The 27,153-nt window shown below is 42.7% G+C and overlaps 1 protein-coding gene across 5 annotated transcripts in view; it reads left to right on the top strand.

The window, feature by feature from the left end:
- Window positions 1–27,153, top strand: part of ARHGEF3 (Rho guanine nucleotide exchange factor 3) — a 320,183-nt gene that overhangs the window by 102,056 nt on the left and 190,974 nt on the right. For all 5 annotated transcript variants that reach the window (XM_047691555.1, XM_047691585.1, XM_047691574.1 and 2 more), the window contains exon 3: window positions 9,063–9,129. In XM_047691555.1, coding sequence (XP_047547511.1) covers window positions 9,063–9,129 — 67 coding nt within the window. The remainder of the gene's footprint in view (window positions 1–9,062; window positions 9,130–27,153) is intronic.

A 27,153-nucleotide genomic window follows, 5' to 3' on the forward strand; every position in this document is an offset into this window, starting at 1 on the left:
TCGATCCCAGGACCCTGGGATCATGACCTGAGCCGAAGGCAGAGGCTTTAACCCACTGAGCCACCCAGGTGCCCCAAGAGTTTGACTTCTTCTTTGATGATTCGGATGACTTTTATTTCTTTTTTTGTCTGATTGCCAAGGCTAGAATGTCTAATACTATGTTGAATAGCAGTGGTGCTAGTGGTGGACATCCCTGCCATGTTCCTGACATTGGTGGAAAAGCTCTCAGTTTTTCCCCATTGAGAATGATATTTGCTATGGGTTTTTCATAGATGGCTTTAATGATATTGAGGTATGTACCCTCTATCCCTACACTTTGAAGAGTTTTGATCACGAAAGGATGCTTTTTCAGCATCTATTGAGAGTACCATATAGTTCTTGTTCTTTCGTTTATTAATGTATTGTATCACATTGATTGATTTGCAGATGTTGATCCAACCTTGCAGCCCAGGAATAAATCCCACTTGGTCCTGGTGAATAATCCTTTTAATGTACTGTTGGATCCTGTTGGTTAGTATTTTGGTGAGAATTTTCACATCCATGTTCATCAAGGATATTGGTCTGTAATTCTCTCTTTTGATGGGGTCTTTGTCTGGTTTTGGGATCAAGGTAATGCTGGCCTCATAAAATGAGTTTGGAAGTTCTCCTTCCTTCTCTGTTTTTTGGAAGAGTTTCAGGAGAATAGGTATTAATTCTTCTTTAAATGTTTGGTAGAATTCCCCTGGGAATCCATCTGGCCCTGGCCTCTTGTTTGTTGGGAGATCTTTGAGATTGCTTCAATCTCCTTACTAGTTATGGTCTGTTCAGGTTTTCTATTTCTTCCTGGTTCAGCTTTGGTAGTTTATATGTCTCAAAGAATGCATCCATTTCTTCCATATTGTCAAATTTGCTGTTGTATAGTTGCTCATAATATGTTCCTATAATTGTTTGTATTTCTCTGGTGTTGGTTGCAATCTCTCCTCTTTCATTCATGATTTTATTTTATTTTAAAGATTTTATTTATTTATTTATTTATTTATTTTTTACAAAGAGAGAGAGATCACATGTAGGCAGAAAGGCAGGCAGAGAGAGAGGGGGAAGAAGGCTCCCTGCTGAGCAAGAGCCTGATGCAGGGCTTGATCCCAGGACCCTGAGATCATAACCTGAGCCAAAGGCAGAGGCTTAACCCACTGAACCACCCAGGCACCCCCATTCATGATTTTATTAATTTGGGTCCTTTCTCTTTTCTTTTTGATAAGTCTGGCCAGGAGTTTATCAGTCTTGTTAATTCTTGCAAAAAATGAGCCCCTCGTTTCGTTGGTTTGTTCTACTGTTTTTGTTGTTGTTGTTGTTTCTATTTCACTGATTTCTGCTCTGATCTTTATTATTTCTCTTCTGCTGGGTTTACGTTTTCTTTGCTCTTCTTTCTCCAGCTCCTTTAGGTGTAGGGTTAGGTTGTGTGCTTGAGATCTTTCTTGTTTCTTGAGAAAGGCTTGTATCGCTATATACTTTCCTCTCAGGACTGCCTTTGCTGTGTCCCAAAGATTTGAACAGTTGTGTTTTCATTTTCATTTGTTTCCATGAATTTTTTTTTTCAATTTTTCTTTAATTTCCTGGTTGATCCATTCATTCTTTAGTAGGATGCTCTTTAGCCTCCATGTATTTGAGTTCTTTCCAACTTTCCTCTTGTGATTGAGTTCTAGCTTCAGAGCATTGTGGTCTGAAAATATGCAGGGAATGATCCCAATGTTTTGGTACCAGTTGAGACCTGATTTGTGACCCAGGATGTGATCTATTCTGGAGAATGTTCCATGTGCGCTAGAGAAGAATGTGTATTCTGTTGCTTTGGAATGTAATGTTCTGAATATATCGGTGATGTCCATATGGTCCAGTATGTCATTTAAAGCCTTTATTTCCTTGTTGATCTTCTGCTTAGATGATCAGTCCATTTCAGTGAGAGGGGGGTGTTAAAGTCCCCTACTATTATTGTATTATTGTCAATGTGTTTCTTTGATTTTGTTATTAATTGGCTTATATAATTGTCTGCTCCCATGTTAGGGACATAGATATTTAAAATTGTTTGATCTTCTTGTTGGACAGACCCTTTAAGTATGATATAGTGTGCTTCCTCATCTCTTATTATAGTCTTTGGCTTAAAATCTAATTTATCTGATATAAGGATTGCCACCCCAGTTTTCTTTTGATGTCCATTAGCATGGTAAATTGTTTTCCACCCCTCACTTTAAATCTGGAAATGTCTTTGGGTCTAAAATAATTTTCTTGTAGACAGCATATTGATGGGTCTTGGTTTTTTTTTTTTTTTTTTAATCCATTCTGATATGCTGTGTCTTTTGTTTGGGGCATTTAGCCCATTTACAGTCAGAGTAACTATTGAAAGATACGAATTCAGTGCCACTGTATTGCCTGTAAGGTGATTGATACTGTACATTGTCTCTGTTCCTTTCTGGTCTACTACTATTAGGCTCTCTCTTTGCTTAAAGGACCCCTTTCAATATTTCCTGTAGGGCTTGTTTGGTGTTTGCAAATTCTTTTAATTTCTGTTTGTCCTGGAAGCCTTCTATCTCTCCTTCTATTTTCAATGACAGCCTGGCTGGATATAGTATTCTTAGCTGCATATTTTTCTCGTTTAGTACTCTGAATATACCATGCCAGTTCTTTCTGGCTTGCCAGGTCTCTGTGGATAAGTCTGCTGTCAATCTAATATTTCTACCATTGTATGTTACAGAGTTCTTGTCCTGAGCTGCTTTCAGGATTTTCTCTTTGTCACTAAGACTTGTAAGTTTTACTGTTAGATGATGAGTGTGGCCTTATTTTTATTGATTTTAAGGGGGTTCTCTGTGCCTTCTGGGTTTTGATGCTTGTTCCCTTTGCCATATTAGGGAACTTCCCTACTATAATTTGCTCCAATATACCTTCTGCCCCTCTCTCTTTCTTCTTCTGGGATCCCAGTTATTCTAATATTGTTTCATCTTAGGGCATCACTTATCTCTCGAATTCTCCCCTTGTTTATCCAGTAGTTATTTGTCTCTCTTTTGCTCAGCTTCTTTATTCTGTCATTTGGTCTTCTATATCACTTGTTCTCTCTTCTGCCCCTTTCATCCTAGCATAAGAGTCTCCATTTTTAATTGCACCTCATTAATAGCTTTTTTGATTTAAACTCGGTTAGATTTTAGTTCTTTTATTTCTCCAGAAAGGGATTTTATTTCTTCAGAAGGGGATTCTCTAATATCTTCCATGCCTTTTTTGAGCCCAGCTAGCACCTTGATAATCGTCATCGTGAAGTCTAGTTCTGACATATTGCCATGTCTGTATTGATTAGGTCCCTAGGCGTTGATACTGCCTCTTGTTCTTTTTTTTGTGTGAGTTTTTCCACCTTGTCATTTTATCCAGATAAGAATATATGAAAGAGAATAAAATACTAAAAGGGTGGCAACAACCCCAGAAAAATATACGCTATATGCTAACGAAATCAGAAGAGACCCAAAACCGGGGGAGAAGAAAGAGGGGGGAAAAAATAAAAAAGTTAAAAAAATTAAATATATATATATATTAGACTGGTGAATAGAACAGGACCACCCACTTGATTTTGCGTGTACTCTGGTCTCTTAGAAGAAACTACCTCCCAAAATTTTAAAGAAAGAAAAACATATATATACAAAAATAAGGATAAACATAATGAAGGGATGGAAAATGACTGTAAAGATGGAAATTTTAAAAAAGATTCTAAAAAAGGAATTGAGAAAATAAGTTGGTTGGAAAAAGGGGAAAAAAAAGAGAGGAGAGAATGTGATCAGGCTGGAGACTAGAACAAAGCCATGTGCTAGATTTAGGGTATATTTTGATCTATTGGAGAAACTGTATCCCAAAATTTTAGAGAAAAAAATCCTATATGTATACAAAAAATAAGGTCAAATACAATGAAGGGATAAAATATGACTATAACAATGAAAATTTAAAAAGATTTTTTTAAAAAAAGGTATTATTAAGATAAAATAGTTTTTAAAAATGTTAAGAGGAAAGAGGAAAAGTTACAAAAATAGAATAAGAAAAAAAATTTTTTTAAATAACTTGAAAGACTGAGGGATCATGGAAAAATGCCATGAATTCTATGTGTTACTTTCCCCTAGCTCTGGAGTTCTGCAGTTCTCACTGAATAGTGAACTTGGTCTTGGGTGCATATTCTTGCTGATCTTCTGGGGGAGGGGCTTGTTGCAGTGATTCTCAAATGTCTTTGCCTGAGGCGGAATTGCACTACCCTTGCCCAGCTAAGTAATCTGCTCAGGTTTTCTCTCAGGAGCTTTTGTTCCCTGAGTGCTTTCCATAGAGCTCTGGAGAACAGGAATGAAAATGGCGGCCTCGCATTCTCCAGCCAGAGGAACCAAGAGCTTGGGACCCCACTCTTCAGTGCACCCTTGGAGAAAAGCAGTCAATCCCTCCCATCTCCCTGGTCTCTGGCCATCCTCTGAGCTCACCCAGCCTGTGACCAAGTGTTTCTATCTCTGGTGCATGGCCCTGTTTGGAGTCTCCAAATCCAGCAGATTCCTGCTGTGTGCTCCCATGCCTCTCCTCACGGAGGAGGAAGGAGGGGGTCTCCCCAGATCTGCTGCCTGTGGGGTCCCTACCCCTGGGTCACGGTTTAAGGTAACCCTGAGCTGAGAGCTCATTCCTTGGCTGTCTCTGTAGTCAGCTTCCTGGCTCTGATACCTGTGAATTCTGTTACACTCAGACACCCCTGGTTTTTCTGTGACCCCACAGGTCCTGAGACCACACTGTTGCTGCTAGAGCTCCACCCCCACTTAGCCTCTGGAGTGGTGTCCCTTAGTGGAGCAGACTTCTAAAAGTTCTGATTTTGTGCTCCACTGCTCCACTGCTTGCCGGAGCCAGCCCCTCCCTGCATGGTCTATCTTCCTGTCGCTCCGCATGTCCCACCTTCCAGAAAGTGGTCAATTTTCTGTTCCTAGAATTGCTGCTCTTCTTCTGTTCTATCTCCTGTTGGGTTTCTAGGTGTTTGGAATGATTTGATAACTATCTAGCGGAACTCCTGGGACCTGATGCCATTTTAGTCTGCTACTCCTCCATCTTGCTTCCTCCCAAATGTTTCCTTTTTTAAAGCAAGCTCTGCATCCAAGGTGGGGCTAGAACTCACAACCCATAGATCAAGAGTCACATGCTCCACCTACTGAGCCATCCAAGTGTCCCTGAAACAACCTTTCATGCAGAAGGGGGGGCTACTGTAATAGCTAATTTGAGCATCTAGCAAGTGCCAGATTCTATGCCATTTTCTATAGTAAATTCAACTTTGTGAAGAGAGGTTTTTATCCCCATTTTACAGATGAGAAAATGGAGGTTCAGAGGACATAGAGAGTAGGTAGCCTGGTGGAAGTCCCCCAGCAAGAAAGAGAGGGAGCCACTCTTAGAGCCCCAAGTTGGTCCTGCCCCAGACACGAGGCTCTTAGCCCCACATAAAGCATGGGCAGCAGATGCTTCTGAAACCCATACTCTTAGGAGCTGCTCTGGAAATGGTCACTAAGCCTCTTCCCGGGGTGGTGGGAAAAAGTTGTATTTGTTTTCCTGTGGCGGGAAATCCTCTGTTCTGTTGCTAACCCCAAGGCCTGTTGCTACTGAGCTTATTCTGTGTGAGTCCAGCTGCACACACACCTGAATTTGAGATCATTCCCTAAATGCATCTTGAATCCTGAGGTTTTGATTCTCTCGTGGGCATTTCTCCATGTCTACCATAAGCTCTCTGGAGGAGGGAATGTTTATAACTTTTCTTCCCAACCTTTCCTATGGATTATAGCTTCTTTCCAGGCAAGAAGCTCTCCGTCCTGTCTCGGTGACTTCTCTCCCACTGCATGCCCACCCCTGGCTTCCCTTGGGTTCCTCCGTGGAAGTGGGTGGTTACTGGTCAGCGTTGTCCTCCTGACATCGGCAGGACAGGCTGTGCTTCTTAACCACGCATGTGTGGGCAGGATGTGTGCTCCAGGAGGGATTGGGGAGGGGGAGGGACGGGGGAATGAGAGAGGGAGACGTGCAGACTCCCTCCTGAGTAGGGAGCCCGACACAGGCCGGAATCCCAGGACCTTGAGATTATGACCTGAGCTGAAATCAACAGTCAGACACTTAACTGACAACCACCCAGCTACCCTTCCTGAAGCAGTCCTTTAAAGCCACCTGGGTGTTAGTGTTTGGCTGGGGAGAAGGAGGATATTAGTAGGAGACTCTTATGATGCCAGATTAGACTGTTAAAGGGGTCCCAGCTAATGTGAATGATCAGGAGGCCTGGCTGGTGATGGAATACAAGGGTTGCGGGGAGCCTACAATTAGGGACAGTCCTTCTCTTGGTAGGTTACCTGGCAGTTTCCTTAGCCACGAGGGGTGTGTCCAAATTGCCTGAGAGGGCCCTGGCTCAACAGATTTGCTCTGATCCCTTTTCTTTGCCTATGAGGCTTCTTAGTGTAAGTCCCTGCTAAGTTGGTGCCCTCCCCCAAGGGACCCCCAGGCCATATTCTTCCAAAAGCACGCTGTGCCCTGTTTGGTGGGGTTTCTTTCTGTATGAGAAGGGCTACATTTTCTGAATCTGGAGGCAGACACATCTGGTTATGAATCCTAGCTTGGCCACCTATCAGCTGTGTGACTTTTGGCATGTGGCTTAGCCTCTCCGAGTCCTAGTTTATCCCATCTCTAAGGTAGTATAATGATAATATCCCCCATTATACCATAATATTATATGCAAATGTTATGGATACAAAGTTGTAGTATTTATTTAAAAGTGTCAAATGCTGGGGCACATGACTGGCTCTGTTGGTAGAGCCTGTGACTCTTGATCTTGAGGTCAAGTCCCACACCGGGCATAACACTTACTTTAAATAAATAAATAAATAAAAACATTTAAAAAAATATTGTCATTCTAATGTATTATGTATTATAAATTTGTACGTATCTACTTATACATATATAAAATATTATGTAGCACCATTGTAACTACCTATACCTCATGTACTAGCAATATTCTGTAACATAACACCCATCCTACTGTGAGACTTAAATTCTGTAGGCAGAGTGTTTAGCACGGTCCCAGGCTCATCATGTAACTTAATCGCCGTTAATTATTGTGATCATAATTTTCTGGGGACCGCAACATATAAAACAAGGGCCCATTTACTCACAATGTTCTGCTTGCTGTATGTGGTTGCTTTGGAAGCCATGAAGCTCATCAAATAATTAGGGAAGCCAAGCCCAATTATAACCCGGGAGAGGAGAGAACAGTATCCAGGGAGATGTTTGTTAAATTCTAAGTTGTTTTTTTTTTTTTCTCTCAAGGGGGAGATGCTTTTTTAGCAGAACTTAGACCAACATGTTACTTAATAGAGAAGTGTATTAAATTTAAATAACCACCCACGTGTTCTGTGTGTCTTGAGGTGTTATTAGCCTGGGTTTTTACTGTCATACATGTGGGTGAGGAGGAGGGTGAGGCAGAAGTGGGGCTGGATATAAAGACGCAGCTTTTGTTGAGTTCTCCCAGCTTTCCTGTGTCAGTCCTGTGCCCCTGGTCGAAGGCTGTACTTGGAGCCAGAATTTGGGAGGAGAGGAAGGGGCTCTGCGCTGACGTCTTTGAGAACTTAGCAGTGATAGACCTGGACTTAGAACCCTCATCCCATGTTGACTATGTATGTACTGGGTGTCATTTCTCCCAGTTTTGCACAGAAGCAGTATGAAAGCCCAAGAGATGAAGCCTCATGGCCAGGGTCACACAGCTGGTAAAACACCATGGGATCTGAGATCAGACAGCTGAGATCAGAATCCTGATTTCACCTGTGTGCTGATAGTTGCACTTAATATCCTTAGGTCTCCGTTTTCTTATCTACTAAATGGGTGCAATGACAAACCCTAGCTCAGGGGGTGAGAATCAATGAGATTAACTCTATAAAGTCTAGAGACCTGTGAGCTACTGCCCTTACGATAATCCCTTTGCATTTTGCTTATTCATCTCTTTTGTATGGGAGAGCCAGCTAAGATTTTTGCTCGAGGCTAACTCAAGCCTGTGCAGTGATCACTTCTGTCTGGCATCACTGCTGATTATGGCAGGGAAGTCGAAGGAATGGTGTGGCTATCTTGTGAAAAACCAACAACCTGGTCCCTTTTCCGTACGTCAGTGAACCAGAGGAACATCTGTGCCTTTTTGCACATCAGTGACTGAAGCCTCAGGGCAAGTCCAAGATGGACCATTCTCAGGAATGCTCTTCAGGGAGGTGGTACTTTAAGCAAACACGAGATTTGATTTCCATATTGACAGAAACAACATTTTTGGGAGGAGTAATTTATTACTCCATAAAAACATTGTAAAAGGTGTCTCTGGAGGTCTGCTGGCAGGTTCAGCCTTGGATTCACTCTCCAGGGCAGAAGTAAAGTGTGTTGCTGGGGTGCCTAGAGCTGCCCAGCCCTGCTGCTGCTGCTGCTCTCCTTCCCGGTGCTGTTTATCCATGTCTGGGGTTGACCCCACCGGAGCCTGCCTCTGTCACCTGTAAGGATACCGACTTATGGGGTGAGGTTAATCGGTGAGGAAACCGGTCCTGGCTGGCAAGGCAGCGGCTCTGTGTCCTGTGGACCGTCCTCCTAAAAGCCGAGCTCAGGTGCGGCTTGCACCAGGGAGAGTTCCAGGCGCAGCTGAAGCTGTAAACAAACACCAGCTGATGATGTCCGTTTGGGAATTGCTTGTGTGTGAGAAATAAAGATCAAGATCGGGAGCTTGATCTGGCCCTTGCAACCTCATTGCAACCAGGTTGAATTTTAGATTCGATTTGATTTTTTTTAAGGAGGGGGCGCTTGAATATTTTTAAGGTACTCTGGAGCTCTTGCGCTGGGGGACTGGGAAGGAGTTCGGGGTGCATTTGGCTGCAAAGGCTTGTGGGGCTGTAGAAAAGGCCAGCTGCCTCATCAGCCTGGGCCATTTCTCCAGGCCTCTCTCTTTCTGATGAAACTACATTTGAAGTCGGTGATTTCCTCTGAGTGTCGAACCCATGCGTGATGAGCATATTGTCTTGTCTTTTCTCCTCTTCTAGGCCTAGGCGGCAGCGGCAAAACAACTTCCCCATGTTCCCCTCCCCTAAAGCCTGGAATTTCAGAGGGGTAAGTGTTTTCCCCGGGCGTGGTCCCACAGCTGTACACCCTTTTCTGTCTGCTCTAGAGACTGGGGCTGTTGGGGTTGGCTCTACTAACTGGTCTTTGCCAAAAAAGCTGTGTTTTAGCACTTGGAGAAATCACTTTTGTATCAGTGGTTGTGGCTTAGTTAGGAAATGTAAGTGGCTCAATTATAAGCACCCACCGATGTTCGTTTGCCCTGTAGGTCTAGAGCTCCTGGAAGCATCTGGTGAAGAAGCCAAGTCAGAGTAGAGGAGGGGGAGGCATTGTGCCTGTTTTCTTGGGAAGCTGGAGGGACCCAGTGCACAGCGAAGAAAAAAGAAATCGGAAATGTACCGTCTGTTCATATGTAGATTTACGACTTCATGGGGAGCTTTGTTTTCCAGAAGGAGAAGTCTGTAAGCTCTAAACAGATTTTTAAGGGAAATCATAAAAATCTCCCAATCATAAAACCATAGACCCTTAGAATTGTATAGTCAGATCTAGTCTCCTCTTGATGCAAAGTTTTCTTTCTTAACATAATAATATTAATAGTAATAAAAACAATAATAATAAAGTGTATGGAAGCCCTGACATGTGCTAAAATGAATCCTAGCTCTGATCTTAGGGAAAAGACTGTTGCGTGTGTAAAGAACGTTAAGAGCTCTGTTTCACCACCAGCCTTTGCCTGAATTGTTCCTTCTGCCTAGAACAGAGCCCTTTCTGTCCAGCACTGTACTCCTGTCCTGTCCACACTCCTGTCCACACTGCAACTGGCCCACCCACTTCCCATCCCTTAGGTTGAAGGGATGTGGACACACCGTCCACACTCCTATCCTGTCCAGCACTGCACTCCTATCCTGTCCACACTCCTGTCTACACTGCAACTGGCCCACCCATTTCATCCCTTAGGTTTAAGCCTTGACATCGCCTGTGGTGGGGAAGCCTTCTGAGCTCAGCCACCTCCTATGGACCCCTTCACTTCCTTCTCATTATTGGGATAAGATAGTGCCCATGGAAATGTAAGATTAGAAGCTCCAAGCATCTGGTGTGTAGAGACCTTGTCATTCTTTCTTGCTCAGTGTTGGATCCCTGGGCCTTGTACCTACATACTTAATCAATTTGTTGAATGAATAAATAAATCTTTCACATCCATCGGACACAAAGTCCACTTGAAGCCGTGTTTCAAGCTCACGTCTTTGGTCTTTTCAGCACTGTTTTTTCTAGTTGAGTTCCTCTTTAGTCTCCTACATAAATCTTAGTCATTTTCCCCAAGTGTGTTATTAAAAATAAATATAGAGCATGGCTCTGTTTTCGCTACATTTACAATATGCTTTTCACTGAGTACAAAGAGAAATGTGTACCTCTTAAATAGATGGACATGTCTTATGGAATGTAAGTCGTGTGTCTCCTAAGCTCTTTATGGTTTTACGGATAAGATCCCCATTCCTCTGAGTGGGTTCAGTAGGATGATCATAACCATTAGGTGTGAAAAACCTTGTGTGGTCAAATAAACATGGGGCACACTGAGAGCACCTAATTAAGTATGTTCACCGCTGCAAGACTTCTCAGAGTCTTTGATGTGTTGCTGCGCTTGGAGACTATGTTAAGGTGAGTTGATGGCATTGGTGGCATTTCCCGTAGTCATTGCTCATTAATCCTTGTTGACAAGATAGTTTGTACAAACTTTGGAATAGTTGACATTTATTGTCAATTTTGAGCTGTAGAGAAATTAGACCTCCTATGAACAAGTGGGCCTTTTGGAGAAGACATTTATTTTTTCTCTGTCTCTGGCCTCCCCTCAGGATACCCCACCCTTCCTTCTGCTTCAGCAGTGGTCACTAGCCAACTCTTGTGGTACATCTAGGGTGACCAGCCACCCAAGTTTGCCAGCCATTGTCCTGGTTTTAGCACTGGAAGTCCCAGGCAAGCTGGGACAATTAGTTACCATACCTATAGCTATAAGACCTCTCCAACTGTTTTCCCTTCAAAAATGTTTTGTGAATTTTTGAGCACAACTCTGTTTATAGAAATTGCTGCTCAAAAGAACCTTTAGGTATATCCTTGGCTTAAGTGACCCTTTGCTAGCTTCATCCCTGCATGGTAACTTTGAAATTAGGGAATCATTGCAGAAGAACAAACAAACTGTCCCTGGCTAATTGTAACCAAATAGGAGACAAAATCTCATGCATTGTTGATTTCAGCTTCCTAGCTCCCCTCAAATTCTTAGCCAGCTCATAAGGTTTTTTTTTTTTTTTTTTTTTTTTTTTTTTTTTGTCCCAAATAGTTGAAATTGTTGGAGTGAGTAGAGTCTGTTAGGTGGTTAGGTCAGCTGTGGTGTTTATTTTGGTCCCTTGTCCTTGCTTTGATTTCTCCTGGCCCCTGGGGCTTATTGGTAAAGTTAGACAAACTGACATCAAGATATGCCTGAGGGAGATGGTCTGAGGCTTGATCAGTTGCCGGATTGGCCAAACTGATCTCTTCATGTCTTTTGGAGCATAATCCTCCCTGACACAGAGAGGGTAGGAGGGAACACTACTAAGTGGAAATACCCTTACTCCCAGCCAGGCCATGCTTTGTAACCATCATTATGGTAATTGGAACTGAAGAACAAGAAGGACCCAGAATGCCAGGATGAGGACATTTGAGGCATTATCTAGCTAATACATTTTCTGTAATGAAATGTGACTCCCAGGCCTGTTAGATTGAGCTGTGCATGCTGTCCTAGGGCAGGGCATGCTTTTTGTGAATGCTTTATTTTCTTCTTTATTGAGAAAGAAAGGTTTTAGAATCTGTGCATTAGTAAATTTTCCTTATTTATATATGTGGCAGAGGAAACCATTAAAAGCGTTCATAATTCCATTCCTCTTTGGCATGTAAAAAATAAAGACCCTATGTTAGTTCACTTATATTCTGGGCATTGATGGATTTTGGGGGTGGGGTGGGGAGAAGTGGTTGGAGAAGATGGATGGTAAAAGCTGAGAGGACAAGGAACCACATCACTCTAGAGAAGAAGCCAAGAGGGAGACTTCTTGTCTTTGAACCAGAAACATTCACTGCAGATCTGCATTACTTCTCAAGGCATTAGGAGTAGGCTTTGTGGTTTTCCTTTTTTGGGGGGGCTACAGTTTTTGGCTGTGGAGAGGTTTAGGAAGAGCTGGTGACCCATGGATGACATTCTTTCTATCTACCAAGTGATTTAGCCCTTTATAGGAGTTGTCCTTATTAAGTGCAGGTTGTGTCTCGATTCCTATCCTTGCCGAAGCAGACAGAGGCCCTTGGAGGTACCAACCTGACTCCCCCACCTTCCTGAACAAGAGGTCAGGTCATGCCCATCTCTCACCAGACCCATGAGTGCTGTGCATATGCTCACAGAAAGAAACCAAGAGGAGGTTTGGTGGCGGGGGTGGGGGGGCTTATGGTAGGAACATTATGAGTAAAACCAGAGCAGAATGACAGTTATAAGAAGGTGGGACCCTGCAGTACTGTTGCTAAGTGCTTCCGTCAGGGCTTACTGCACATCTGGTCCCCATCTGGTCAGGACAGTGCTGAGCTCAGAATTTCCACCCTTCCTCGTGTAAATATTTACTACTGCTCCTCCTTTTAGGTGAGAGAGAAAGAGTGACAGACTCAAGGAGGAAACTCATTCTAGAAGTATGGAAATCTTAGGAACAAATCTCCTACCATTGCCTACCAATTAACTAGGAAATACTTAGCAAGCCCTACTGCTCCATTACAAGACATTGTTTAGGTGTTAGAACTGACGTTTCCATTAAATAGCAACCAAATTTCATGACTGTTGCTTGTCTTGTCTCTTTCTCCAGTGCCTGGTCTTTACTCTTGCCCAGGCCATTTGGGGAGAAATTTCTAGACTCTGAAGCTTTGGGCATTATAGCCCCAACCTTTTAATTTCCAGATGTGGAAAATAAAACCTAATATATTTGTCATGACTCTTGATTGCAATTAATAGAAGCTCACTTAAAGGTAGCGCAATTGGAAAGGGAAATTAATAGGCTCATGTGCCTAAGGGACACTGAGGTGTGGGTAGGCTTCAGGTACAACAGTATCCAGGGATACTCCCTCTCAGCTTTGTTGCTCTTGGGGTATTGGTTTTATCCTGCATACTACATTTGAACTCTTTTGGAGGGAAAGGATGACCAGAAGCAACAGCTCATTCCCGGAGGAAGGACAAGCTTTTGATTCCAGGGTCCACATATGAAATCCTAGTGAACAACTCGAACTGCCCTGGTTTGGGTCACATAGCTACGTTTTGGCCGATCACTGTCGCCAAGAAAACAGACAAGCCTTGGTCATGTGTTCCCTCTGAGAGAGCTAGACAGATGGGACTTTGTCAGGACAGTGCCATGAGAGCCACTTGAGGTAGGGAAGGGTCATTGGCTCCAAGGAAGAGTTTGGTGCTGTTACCAAATCTCTCCTGGTCTTTCCCAGGAGGTCAGAGCTAGAACCTGGTTTTCAGATGGTGGGTCCTGTGCCTGCTCCATGCTGCCTTGATGCATCCCAGGTGCTGTGTTTGGAAGCAAGTGCCTGAACCTCAGTGTCACTGAATATTTCCTGAAGGTCACTCTGGAATGTTCTAAAATTCACAACTTAGTAGAGTGACAGTCTCTAAGACTCAATACATGCATGGCCAGGCCAGTGTTTATTGCGACCTCACTGTCCACTCTGCAGTGAAGGGGGCACAGCATTCTCTCTCTTGCAGCCTCACTAGGTGTATTTACCTCCACTTACTGAACATCAGCTCCGGGCAAGGCCGTGGCAGTTCTGCATGGTAGATGTATTTATTCCCATGTCAAGGTGAGGAAACAGAGCCCCACATGTGCTGGCTTGCCTAAAATCACAGCCGTGGTAAGTGACAGAGCCAGCATTTGAACCCGGGACTGTCTGTCCCCAGGCCATTAGAGCTATTGCCTCTTTATTTATTTTTTAAAAGATTTTATTTATTTATTTGAGAGAGAAAGAGCGTGCATAAGCAGGGGGGAGGGGAACAGGGAGAGGGAGAAGCAGGGTCCCTGCTGAGCAGGGAATCCACCCAGAACTTGATCCCAGGACCCCAGGATCATGACCTGAGCTGAAGGCAGACACTTAACTGAACCACCCAGGCACCCCACGTATTGCCTCTTTAAACAAGGCTGGTGACATGGACTTTTCTTCAAAGAAGTTAGACATGAAGATCTTTTTTAAAATGTTAGGAATGAGTGAGTATGCTATGGTAAACTTCCATCACCCAGAATCTCTTCTAGTTCCCTTCTACTCCTTTGGACCTCATTTTTGAAAGGTTTGATCTTCCCTCCTTTTTTTTTTTTTTAATGAAAATGTTAATTTGTTACCTAGTTTTGTATTTGTCATGATGAATGCCATTATAACAACTCCGTTCCTCCCAGGTAACTAGCCCCTGGCACTCACGTAGGTCACACCCGACACTGTGTGGAGTGCTTTATGCATATATTACTTCCCAGAACAATCCCGAGAGCCTCATCCTCATTTCACAGATGAGGAAGTAGAGTGTGTTAGTTTTTGATCACTGCGCAACAAATTACCGCAAATTTAGCAGCTTGAAACCCCAGCTGTTCATTAGGTCCCGGTCCTGCAGGTCGGAAGTCTGGGCACGGTGTGCTGGCTTCTCCACACAGGGTCTCACAAGACCGGAATGCAGGTGTCGGCGGGAGTAGAGTCTCACCTGAGTCACAGAAGCCTCTTCTAAGCTTATTCAGGTTCTTGGGGGGAATTCAGTTTCTTGCGGTTTTAGGGCTGACATCCCCATTTCTTTGCAAATTGTCAGCCAGGGGAGGCTCTTAACTCCTAGAGGCCCCTCTCAGGTGCTTGCCCGATGGCATCCTCCGTCTTTAAAGCCATCCATGGAGACTCCGCGTCACATCAAATATCGCTTATGCTTCCCGTCTCTGACTTGAGAAGGAGCCCAGTTCCTTTTAAGGAGTCACAGATTGGATCACCACCCAGATCATCTTCCTTTTGATCTTAAAGTCAGTGGTTAGTAGTCTAATCATAGGGGTGATACCTCCTCACATTCTCTGGTTTTGCCTGCACTCAGGAGAGGAGATTATACATGTGTACACTAGGGGCTGGGGGCTTGGGGGGCCCTGCTAGAATTCTGCCCGCTGGGCAGAGGTTTAAATGTGGAGCAGCTTGCTCAGGGTCACGGACAGATTCTAACCTGAGCTCGCCTCATTCCAAAGCCCATGTTCCTTGCCTGTACCTTTGGGAACTTCTCCTCAGTGTGAAATTACTAACCTCCCTAATATACAGAGGACTCTTGCAAAACAATAACACAAATCTGAAAACCCAGTAGGAAAGTAGTTGAAGGGTATAAATAAATAGCACAGAAGAGAAAATACATATGACCAGTAAACAAAGTCAAGTTGCTCATTGTAACTCATACTTTAAAAATATTTTTAGGAGTGCTTGGGTGGCACAGTTGGTTAAGCATCCAACTTTTGGTTTCAGCTCATATCCTGATCTCAGGGTCATGAGATCAAGCCCCACACTGGCTCAGTGTGAAGTCTGCTTGGACTTTACTCTGAAGTCCCTCCTTCGCTCTGCTCCCCTTCCCCTGCTCTTTCTCTATCTCTCAAATAAATATAAATCTTTTAAAAAATAAATAAAGAAATATTTCAAAATGACAAAATAAATAAAAACAATACTATAATAATGTATTTCATTTATTTAGCTCTTGGAATTTGTTAGCTACTGTTCTTAGCACTTTACAAGTCATCACACCTCCAACAACCCTATTAGATAGATACTGTTATTATACCCAGTTTCTGGATGGGCAAACTGAGGCCCTGAATTTTAATTACCTATCTCCAAGTTTGCACAACAATAAAGTGGTGGACCCAGCTTTTGAACCCAGGCAGCCTGTGCTCTCAGGCGTGTGATGGTTGAAAGTGTGAGTAATGTAGAAGCACATAGTATACAACTATATGTTTAGGATTAAACCAGTAAGTAAAGAAAAAGAAAACTAACAAAAACTAAATAGCCCTGTATAGGAAGAGAACATATTATTACACCAAAAAAAGTCTGAAGGAATATCACTGTTGACTGACAACCTGGGTGGTACCAGGGAACTGTTGCTATGGTAGTTCCATTTTTGGCAAGGTGTGAGTTTTTGAGAGAGGGCATATATTGCTTTTATAATTAGCAAAAACAACAAAACTTATAATAATTAAACATAAACTCCTTCCACAAGCAAGAAGAGGCTTATTTTAAAAGCTTCTGGCGCTTAGAGAACATCAGGGTGCATCACTGAACATGTGTTCTGGCAGAACATCTGGGGGCTGATCGAATCTGGGCGCATAGAAGAGGCAGGTACCTACCCCACTGGGCAGTAAGACATTTGCCCCCACCCCGTCTCACCATCCTCCTCACCCTCCCCCACCCCCCACCTCCAATAGGCTCAAGGCTGCCTCAGTGCACTCACAGGGTGAACTCTGAGTTTGGTGGACAGTCCTTGGCCGTCACAACAAAGGCATACGTCGTGAAAAGGCACTTGCTTTGAAGGCGCAATCCCAGTTGGAAACTCAAGACAAAGCACATTTCAGAGCATCAAGTCCTCATTGGCAGAATGGGGACAGTAATGCCATTTCTCAAAACTTGAGACTTAGTTATAATGGGTGTAATGTGATCTGAATAATGCTTCCATCTGGTTAAGTGTGCAGAAAATACTAGCTCCTTGTAACTAGAGTTCTCTTACACCTGAAATGACTGTTTCCTAAATACGTGTGTTTCAGAGATGCCTTTTCCGTGTGAGGTGCCCCCTCAAAAGGAAAAACTGACTGTCTCTGGTTTCCGCTGGGCCCTCTTGCCTCATTTCCCTTTGGGCAGCAGAGAAGCCAGCCAGCCAGCAGCTGCTGACACCTGTGAGCATAAGCCCCTGTCATCTTCCGTCTGCTGACACCAACGATATGTCAGGCACACTGAAGCTCAGTTTTAGATTCAAAAGCAGTTTCTTTTTTTGGTCACATGTGAGGTCTGTGGGGACATAGTGGCTTTTCTGACAATAGTACAAATTCTGAACTTTGGAGGCAGAATTTATAGATGCCTTTATTTTAGGTCGTTAATCGATCATTCCCTTTTGTGTTCCAGAATTACGCAGGGTAAAGATAATTTTGACTTTATTTTTCTGGGTTAAGAAATCTTAGTTGCAGGTGACAGAAACAACTCAATTTGGCTTAAACAAGAAAAGTTTTAAAAATCACAGAGGTCTGGGGATGCCTGGGTGGCTCAGTCAGTTAAGTGTCTGCCTCCGGCTTAGGTCATGATCCCATGGTCTTGGGATCGAGTCCCGCATCAGGCTCCCTGCTCAGCGGGAAGCCTGCTTCTCCCTCTGCCTGCTGCTCCCCCTGCCTGTTCTCTTTCCCTCTAACAAATAAATAATTAAATAAATAAACAAATAAATAAACAAAATCTTTAAAAAAAAATTATAGAGGTCTGGGGGACTATCTCGTGGGATGAAGTGGGGCCTTAGAAGCCACTGGAACTGGGCACCAGGAATCCCAGAGGATTTTGGATTCTTCTGTTATTTGCTGCATTTTCTCTGCAGACCGACTTCTTCCATTTCTCTCTGCTGTGGAAATGCAACCATATGCACAGAGCAGCCTCTTTGCTCTCTGAACCAAGATTACTAGGGAGCGATTTTGATTGGTCCAGCTTAGGTCAGGTGGATATTCCTGGACCAGTCAGCAGTAGCCCCAGAAGTGGAGTCTTGCTGTACCACTGTGTTGGCTCCTATGTTGACTATAGTGATGTGGAGGGGCGCCCGGGTGGCTCAGTGGGTTAAAACCTCTGCCTTTGGCTCAGGTCATGATATCAGGGTCCTGGGATCGAGCCCCGCATCAGGCTCTCTGCTCAGCAGGGAGCCTGCTTTCTCCTCTCTCTTTCTGCCTGCCTCTCTGCCTGCTTGTGATCTCTGTCTGTCAAATAAATAAATAAAATCTTTAAAAAAAAAAACTATAGTGATGTGGAGAAGAAGGAGGCAGTTTCCAGAAGAAGGGGAGAGGCACTAGGCAGATACTAACAATTCTTGTCTACAGAAGTCTCCTCCCACAGTAAAGGATAGTCATCCTGATTCTCAGGGTCTGGCTTTCAGGTGGACAAAACACACTCCTCTTCTTCCATGTTTGGTTCGAAGTGGTCCTTTTAGTTATGTTGCTTTGTTTTGTTTTGTTTCAACCATGAAGGTCTAACCTGGGGACAAGAATAGACTGCCGGTAAGACACAAGACATAATTGTCTTTTGGGTTAATTGAAATAATAGCAGATCCTGGAAAACTGCATTCTGAAATGGCTCAAGGCTGTTTCTATAATATTGGAAACTATTGGAGCTTGATCTTGGGTTTTAAATAGAAAATAGCCCAAGTATCAGTTGCATGTTGCTTTGTAGTTTGCCAAATTTGTGACTTCTCATGGACCTTTTTATTTTTCATTTAATTTATTTTTTATTTTTTAATTTTTCATTTTAATCAAATTTAGCTTTCATTACACAAACAGTAACAGGGCAATGATCTTGTCACCTTCAAAAGACCATGCTATTTGCAGATGTGGGAGGAGATGGTAATGTTGAGAACCAAGGGGATACACCTATTTGGAAAATCCCTTTTCTGAAGCTGAAACGTCCCCCTCCATTTTCCTTTTCCCCTCCCTGTTAGATTATATTTTCTATTTCCTGCCCACGTGAAAAGCTGGGGGTAGGGATTAAAGCCTTTTGCATGGGGGGTGGTTGGAAAAGGTTTTGTCACTGACTTTCCTTCTCTCCTATTGACTTCTTCCTCTTCACCGTCAGTGGTCTATTCGATGGATTGAATTTGTTTTAGCTCATTGTGACTCTGTGTACCCCCTCGGCCCCTTTTCAAGTGCTCAAACCACACTGTCCGTTAAACCAACACACAATGAAAAGCAGGGGGGTAAAAACTGGAGGAAATTAACACACTGCAGAGAGAATGCAGGCGGGATGGAAAGATTCCCTCAGATCGTGGGGTCCACAACGCCAATGTGTCCTTTCTTTCTACATACTGCCTTGGCCTTCCTCATAGATGATGTGATGGATGATGATGATGATGTGTTGAAGTTTACACATGGAGCCAGAATGGATATCTCCAATGGGGTAGCCAAAGTAAGGTCTTCTGTAAGTTAAGTGCTCAGTTGTATTTAGTGCCCCTGTATATTTAGTACCTCTCCAGTCTCACCCCACCTCCTCACCATGCATCACAAACACTTAGTAGCCAGCTGCTTTATGAATATTAGGTTCTTTTGTTCCCTGCACCCTCTCCTTTCTATGTTGGCCATATACATGTTCTACTTACTAACCACTTATTTATACTTAACTTCAATATTTCTGTTTCTGAAGATAAATAAGTCTTAAAAACCTTCTCATCTTCGGTAATTGAAATAAATATTTTCTAAAACTGTTGCTTATTCCCTCTTGATTACATAAGGCCCATTTCTAGGTGTGCTGCCCCATATAAGCCTGATGATGAAAATTCTTCTCTTACTTGGTTTTTGGGCACCAGACACTTGTCTTCCTTTATGCAGGCTCTCTCCTTCTGCCATTCAACTCTGGAAATCTCAATGAATACAACTCCTGGATCAGCCTTTTCGTGCATGATCATTACTGCTGCTTCTACAAGGTGCTGGTAATGAAACCAGCTGGATTAGATGCTGCAGCAGCAACGTGTAGACCACCAGTGCCCTGACCTGGTTAATGCACTGTGAGGAGGAGGAAATGTTCTGTGCACAACGCTGCTAATACACGATGTGTTTTTGTATCTTCAGGGCTGATTTGACCTAAGATCCCATTTAGGAAAAAAGGAGGAATGAGGCTGCTTACTTTTTTAGAGACAGACAAGGATTTGTTTAAAATCATAGCTCTGATTTGTAAAAGGTGCCATGGAGTGGTATCAGGGAAATGCATTTTATTAACACAGGTTCAACTAAACCTGTTCATTAAAAAGGGGGGTAGGGAGAGAACTTACAACTCAGTGTTAGACGGGTTGGTGAACTTGCTGTGCTGTTTGTCAGTCCCGGTGGGGAGATGGTAATTCTAGGTCCTGATGTGGACTTTTTGTGTAGCTTCTTCCTAAAATCAAGCAACAGTTATCAGGGGAGAAACTGAAGATCTATGTGCAGTATTTGTTCTGGCGGTGGGGTAGGAACTGATGAGTATGGTTTATAGAGAGAAGGCATGTCAGACTTTACCTGGTGCCCTTCTAAGGAGTTCCCATGATTATTATTTTTATTCTCTGTGTTATTTTTTTCAACTTTTATTATGAAAAATGTCAAATATATGGAAAGTTGAAATATGACAGCAATGAACAACCCACTGGCTGGAATCAACAATCACTGGTATTTTGCTCTGTGTATCTGTTTATGTATCCGTTGATGTATGTATCTATCTATAGCTGTTTATGCAGTCTGGACTTATTTTACTAAGCCATTTCAATTGCAGATACCATTACCCTTCCCTTCTAAATACTTCAGTATATGTGTCCTAACAATAAGGGTTTCCTACATTTCAGTAAACATCATTACCGAACCTATGAGAGTTACTAAAAATTCCCCGTTTCCTAAGACTCATTCCATATTCATATTTCTGCAATTGTCTTTTATAATTGGTTGCCCACCCAAACCATTCAAAAGCCATGCATTACTTCTGTTTGGATTTTTTTAAATCTAATTGAGAACGACGATTTTATTTCGTTACTACGTTTTTTAGTCTTTTTTTTTTCTCAAATACTTCCCTCATCACGATCCCTCCTGTTTAAAATGATAATTGACTTTTTGAAAAGACCAGCCCAGTTGCTTATGGGATCTGGGCTCACATTTAAATTTATCTGGTTGCTTCCTTATGATGTCCTTTAACTTACTCCTCTGTCTTTTATATTTATAAAGTGATAAGTCTAAAGGCTTGGTTTGTTTCATGTTACACACTTTTGGGCAGGAAAACCTCCCAAGGGATGCCAGCTTCTTGGCATTCAGGGGCACGTTAAGAGGCACACAGCAGTAGGTTGTTTGTTATGCTGACGTGCTAGACAGGGTAGTTGCTGATGCAAGCCCCAGCTCTGAGTGAGGAGCAACTCTACTGTCGATTCTTTGATGGTTATTTTTAATTAATTAATTAATTATTGTCAATCTACCTTTCTTTAATTTTAAAAAAAATTTTCATTTCAGTATAGCTAACATACAGTGTTATATTAGCTTCAGGCACACGATCTAGTGATTCAGCCCTTCCATACATCACGAAAAGTGTACTCTTTTTTTTTTTAAAGATTTTATTTATTTATTTGACAGAGAGATCACAAGTAGGCAGAGAGACAGGTAGAGAGAGATGGGAAGCAGGCTCCCGGCTGAGCAGAAAGCCCGATGTGGGACTCCATCCCAGAACCCTGAGATCATGACCTGAGCCAAAGGCAGAGGCTTAACCCACTGAACCACCCAGGCAACCACGAGAAGTGTACTCTTAATCCCCTTCGCCCATTTCACTTACCACCTCCCCTTTGGTAACCATGACTTTGTCCTTGGTAGATATTTTAGACAGAAAACAAACAAAAACGAAAACGAAAAAAACAAAAACCAACACCCTCCCCCCCAAAAAAACCCCTACAAAACCCAGGTACTTGTTCTATTACCTCAGGAAAAAAGCTGTTTAATGAGAGAATATACAATTGCAGGAACCCAGGATTTCTCTGCTTGGTTTCATTCTTCCTTTCTCTACTTTCCCCTTCTGATGCATAGGTCCTGCTCCCAACGTCTTCTCCATGCATGGGACACCTTGGGCTGGTCTGACTCAACGTGGCTGGGATCTTTCAGCAGCTAGCTCTCCTACAGCCCACTGGGTAGTCTCAGGTGCCCCATCGCCAACTCCCTAAGAAAACTCTGATCCTATCAGCTCATCTTTCTCCGGCTGGGCCTTCCGAGTGGTGGGTAGGCTGCTGGTCAGTTCTTAGAAGGGCTTCCTTCCTTGGTCCAGTCCTGTGCGGCTAGAAAGTCAGGGTCAGTGAATCTGCTGTTCACCAGTTTGGGCAAGGGATGAACTTCACTGAGACTCAGAGTTCTCACCTGAAAATATACCTAGCTCATCAGGCTCTGGTAAGGAGTAAATGAAATAATTCATACCAAGTATTTATTTAATTTTTTAAAAATTTTTTCTTAAGATTTTATTTATTTATTTGTCAGAGAGAGAGAGAGAGAGGATGCAGGGACAAGCTGGTAGAGGCAGAGAGAGAAGCAGGCTCCCTGCCAAGCAAGGAGCCCGATATGGGACTCGATCCCAGGACTGTGGGATCATGACCTGAGCCAAAGGCAGCAGCTTAACTGACTGAGCCACCCAGGCGTCCCCATACCAAGTATTTAATAAAAACTTTTCCCCCCTCTGCTACCCCTTTTATCTTTTGTTCACTCAACAGGAACTGTGGGGAAAGTGGGGCCAATTCCCTGGAAAGAAAATGTGGGAAAATATACCAAAAACATTTCTGAGATAGTAGAAAAGCTTTCCATTTATCTACTATTTTTCCAAGTTATAGAGTGATCATCTCAGGCCCTGGGTTGTGGGAGACTGAGTCTGGACCATGTGTTCTTCACATGTGCTGTGCTATTAAACAAACAAAGACATACTTGATGTATATGGGAATTTGCACTGATTTAGAGGGAGGAAAGAAAATTTCTTACACAAAAAGCTATTGAACGAGTTTCAAATGTAGTCCACATATATTGTTGAACATTCTACTGTATTCGTTCTGATAGGTACAGACTTGCAGTAATTCAAATCTTACGTATCATGTGAAGTTTGGCAGTGGATTTAATTCTGAATTTATTTTGCGAGCATCTCTCTACATGGGCTGTCTCTCTGTCCTGTCACAGACTGGTACATCGAACTGGCTGTTCTTGGCTCCTTAACCATGGTACCTTAGTTGCCCAATGAAAATATCCAACAAATGTCTACATTCTTCTCATGCTTGTGGTTTCGATTGCATTTTTTATATGTGGGGAAAATGAGCATCTTGTTTTGAAGGATGAAAGAAGATAATTTTGATATTGAGAGAACATTCAAAATCACTGACCTCAGCAGGTCAGTCTGAGGATTGGAAATTTTTCAAAATGTTGCTTTTCACCTGCAGATTTAATCAGCCTTTCTAAAAGTGGTCATTTGGAATGCTAGTGAAGGTGAGGTAGGACAGATGCCCTCACAGGTGTTCAGGGGCATTGTTACTTGATCATCTTTCTGGAAAGCTGTTCATGTCAAGAAACATTAACATATTTATGGCCATTGGCCCAATAATTCCGCTTCTAGGCATCCGTCCTATAGAAGTCACCAAACACGTGGATTAAGATTGATGCACAAAAGTATTTAGTGCAGCGATCACTGTAATGACACAAAAAAGTGGAAAAGTCTAAATGTCCAGTAATTTGGGGTCAGTGTGAATCGTGTTTTATTCATAAGTATGTGTATTATGCAGCCATAAGGGGATGTTGTGGAAGAGTGTGAGTCAGTGAAAATGTTTCTTATGTTTTCAAAAGCAGGAAATAAAATTGTATATACAATAATGATACTGCTATTAAAAAATTAAACATGCCAAAATATTAATAATGATTTCCTCCTAGTATGTGAGCTTGAAGTGATGTTTTTTCTTTGTTTTATTTTGGCTTTTCCAAGTTTCTACAGGGTGTGTGTGCACGTACGTAATTTTCATAATGGAGAAGAAAAATTGAGGGGAGAAGACAGCTATTTGAACTGTAACTTTGAAGTGGAGTTTTAGGTTTTAGGTTTAAGAATAAAAATCATCCCAGCAGGCAAGAGGAATAAATCTAAGTCAGGAATTCAATGAATTGGCCCAAATCCCGTGGTTACTTAAGATGGAATTTTAAAATAAGGCATCTGTTTATGTAGGAGTTTCAAATGTGAGAACTGGACTAAGGTGAACTGGAGGAATTTTGTCTTCCTTTTCTAATGTCAACAACAAATCCATAAATCTTACTTGGATATTTGAGAGGGGAGGAAAGCACCTTAATAAGAATGAACATTGTGTACTCAGCCAAGAAAGAAATCATCCCCCAAAGAGTTAATATTCCAAAGAATTAATAGGTGACTCAATTGCATCTTACTAAGTTGGGGTACATTATTTTGATGGGTTCTGGATGATGGTTTGGGGGGAACACTTTAGAATGTCACTTCAGGAAAATTAGAGAAAAATGCTTAATATGGTAGCCTGTGCATTCTTCGTCTTCGGTTTCATTTATTTTTGAAAGTCAGAGGGCTACAGATTGCAAAATTGGCTTAGTAATTTGGGGATCAAAAAGGTACTGGCTTTTTAAAAATACCCTTCACCCCAAGGTATGTTTCCTGTCTTACAGCTTGTGTAATTAAAATCAAACATGTTTTTCTTGGGCCAAACCTTTGCCATGCATTAATACATTTATCATCAAATTCTAAAACATCTCCAGGAAGGGAACAACTTGAGCTTTAGACTGAAATAGTCCTTTCAAGTCTGCATTATTGGTACGAATGGCCAAGATTTTGCTGTTCTTGAAACATAATAAAACCTGCTGCTTATTCTTACGGTCTTCATGTCATGTCTTTTTCCTTCTTTTTAAAATGTGCTCATCTCATTATCCAGAATGACTAAGAGGCCCTACATATGTGCCATGAAAACCCTTGTCCTCAGTTCACTCTTCCTTTTGTCCTGATACCCCTTTTGCTCAGGAAGTGACTTCTCCATCTTGTTTCATGAGTCATTCTGACGTGGCTCACCAAAGTCCCTCCATTGACCGTGCCTCCTACTTGAACATGATCCCTCTGCTTTAATAAATGCTCATTTCCCTTCCTTGTCCACTTGCATTTTATTGTGCTCTTTTAGAGCTTTGGTCTAAAGGCTAATATTGCCTATTGTATCTCTTATGTGTAATTTTATGTTATTTGGTGGTATCAGACTTCTTTAATATATTAAGAAATAGTTCCACTCCCCAAATCAAAGGACAAATGTCAAAAAGTGCATGAGAGTGTACAAGTAGACAAGAACAGGAAAGAAGATCCCTACAGTGAGGCAGTAACAGACACTGTAAGTCAATCAATTTGATTTTATAAGTTCTAGCTGCTTATTCTAAAAACTGATATCTCCATGTGTGTTTCTGGAAGAAACAGGAAGTTGGCATTCTCCCCTCAGCTGCCTTCTGTTTCTTACCCCTGATCCTGGTTTTATTTCTACAAGAATTCAATCGCAGAAGTCTCTGGCTTGGCCATAGGAGGAGATAAAAACATTTTTACCTGTGGTTGGTTGTGTTTATTTAAACAATCTCATGCAACTATTGTTGCTTACAGTCACCGGGCTTATTTCTACTGCCCCTGGTAGGGTTTATGTTGGCAACGGTGAGGAGATGCTATCAGCAATTCATTGTGTACTGTTTGCATAATGGACAGGGCAGCCAGCTCCAGCCAGTTTTTTATAAAAAATACATCGGATTAGTTGAATGATTCTATTAAGGGGCCTGTCCGGTTGGGAAGTTGCAGTCTGTGACTGTTGATGTCGTGCTCAAGTAGCTGAGGTGCCCCCAGCCACAACTGATAGGCTGGGTTAGCAGGTTACCCGGTTTCTAGAACATGACTACACCTGCAGTGGGCTGGCCTGCCACACTGCTGAATGGGGGACAGGCATCCGTGAATGAGAACACTGACAAGGCAAGATGCTCAGCTATGTTGTCCTTTGATGCCTCAGGTCCTTTGCACCTCAGAGGATCCAGTGCTATTTCAGAAACGTCAGCCAAGGGAAGATCTGCTGGATTTTCCTTAGTTAATAGCATCTGAACAAAGTTTTCCTTCAGGAACAGTCATCCTGTTCACCACCAACGAGATAACTTGGAGATAAGAACTTTAAAGATATCTAGGGCTTGAGTTTACTTCTTTGCTCCTAGGGTGAAATCATCGCTAGGCACCATGACTATAGAAACACAAGAAGTATGAATTTTTTTTTTTTTTTTTTTTTGGTTTTCTGCAGCCACTCAGTGTCTCAATAACACTTGGGAGCGCAACAGAAATGCAGACTCCCAGGCCCCACCCCAGACCTCAGAATCTGCATTTTATCAAGATCCTCAGCAGATGTGTGGCCCATGAAGGTTTGAGAAATGCTTTGATTCCTAGGGCTGTCTACCTTCAGCTTGCAGGTACCATCAGCTGCAGTAGAAGTTTCCTGTGCATGTCTTTGGTCAGGATTCAGGGTGATGGAAATTGACATGCAGTTTGTCCTCTGTTTCTTTCTTTCTTTCTTTTTTTTTTTTTTAAGATTTTATTTATTTATTTGACAGACAGAGATCACAAGTAGGCAGAGAGGCAGGCAGAGAGAGAGGAGGAAGCAGGCTCCCTGCTGAGCAGAGAGCCCGATGCGGGACTCGATCCCGGACCCTGGGATCACGACCTGAGCTCAAGGCAGAGGCTTTAACCCACTGAGCCACCCAGGCGCCCTTTGTCCTCTGTTTCTACTAACAGAAAGTAGTGTTACCCATCCCTGGGACCCTACCACTTAGTACAAATCCTTCTGTGATTCAGACATAGTAAAAAGAGGCTAGAGGCAGGATTGAAAATTCTGGCATCACCACTTGCCTTGCTATACCCTCCTTCCACACCTGGGAGTACCCACATCATAGCATGGAAAGGTCTTCCCGGAACTCTTTCTCTTATGCAGTACTGTATTTTTTTTCTTTGTCATAATGTGCCTTTTGCTGATCTAGTAGGTGTCCTGTGTTGTCCTGGGGAGCAGAGTCACCACACCTGGACATGCGACTCGTGGACAAGACAGCAGTCTGTGATAAAGAGGAGAGGGGTTCCTTCCATCTCTGGGCACTGAGGCCCATGCGTTATGTAATGCATTTCCTGCCTTTAATTATTTACCCGTCTTGCCCTGCCTGTCCGCTGTCCTGGCTGCTGTTTGCTTTGTTCTGCAGTGGAGGAATGTGGCCTCTCTGGGGTTTAAATCCCCCTCAACCCTGGCCACTTCATGGCATGGTTTTTCCTCAG

Source organism: Lutra lutra, chromosome 1 (assembly GCF_902655055.1).
Source record: "Lutra lutra chromosome 1, mLutLut1.2, whole genome shotgun sequence".
In the NCBI taxonomy this organism is placed as follows: domain Eukaryota; kingdom Metazoa; phylum Chordata; class Mammalia; order Carnivora; family Mustelidae; genus Lutra; species Lutra lutra.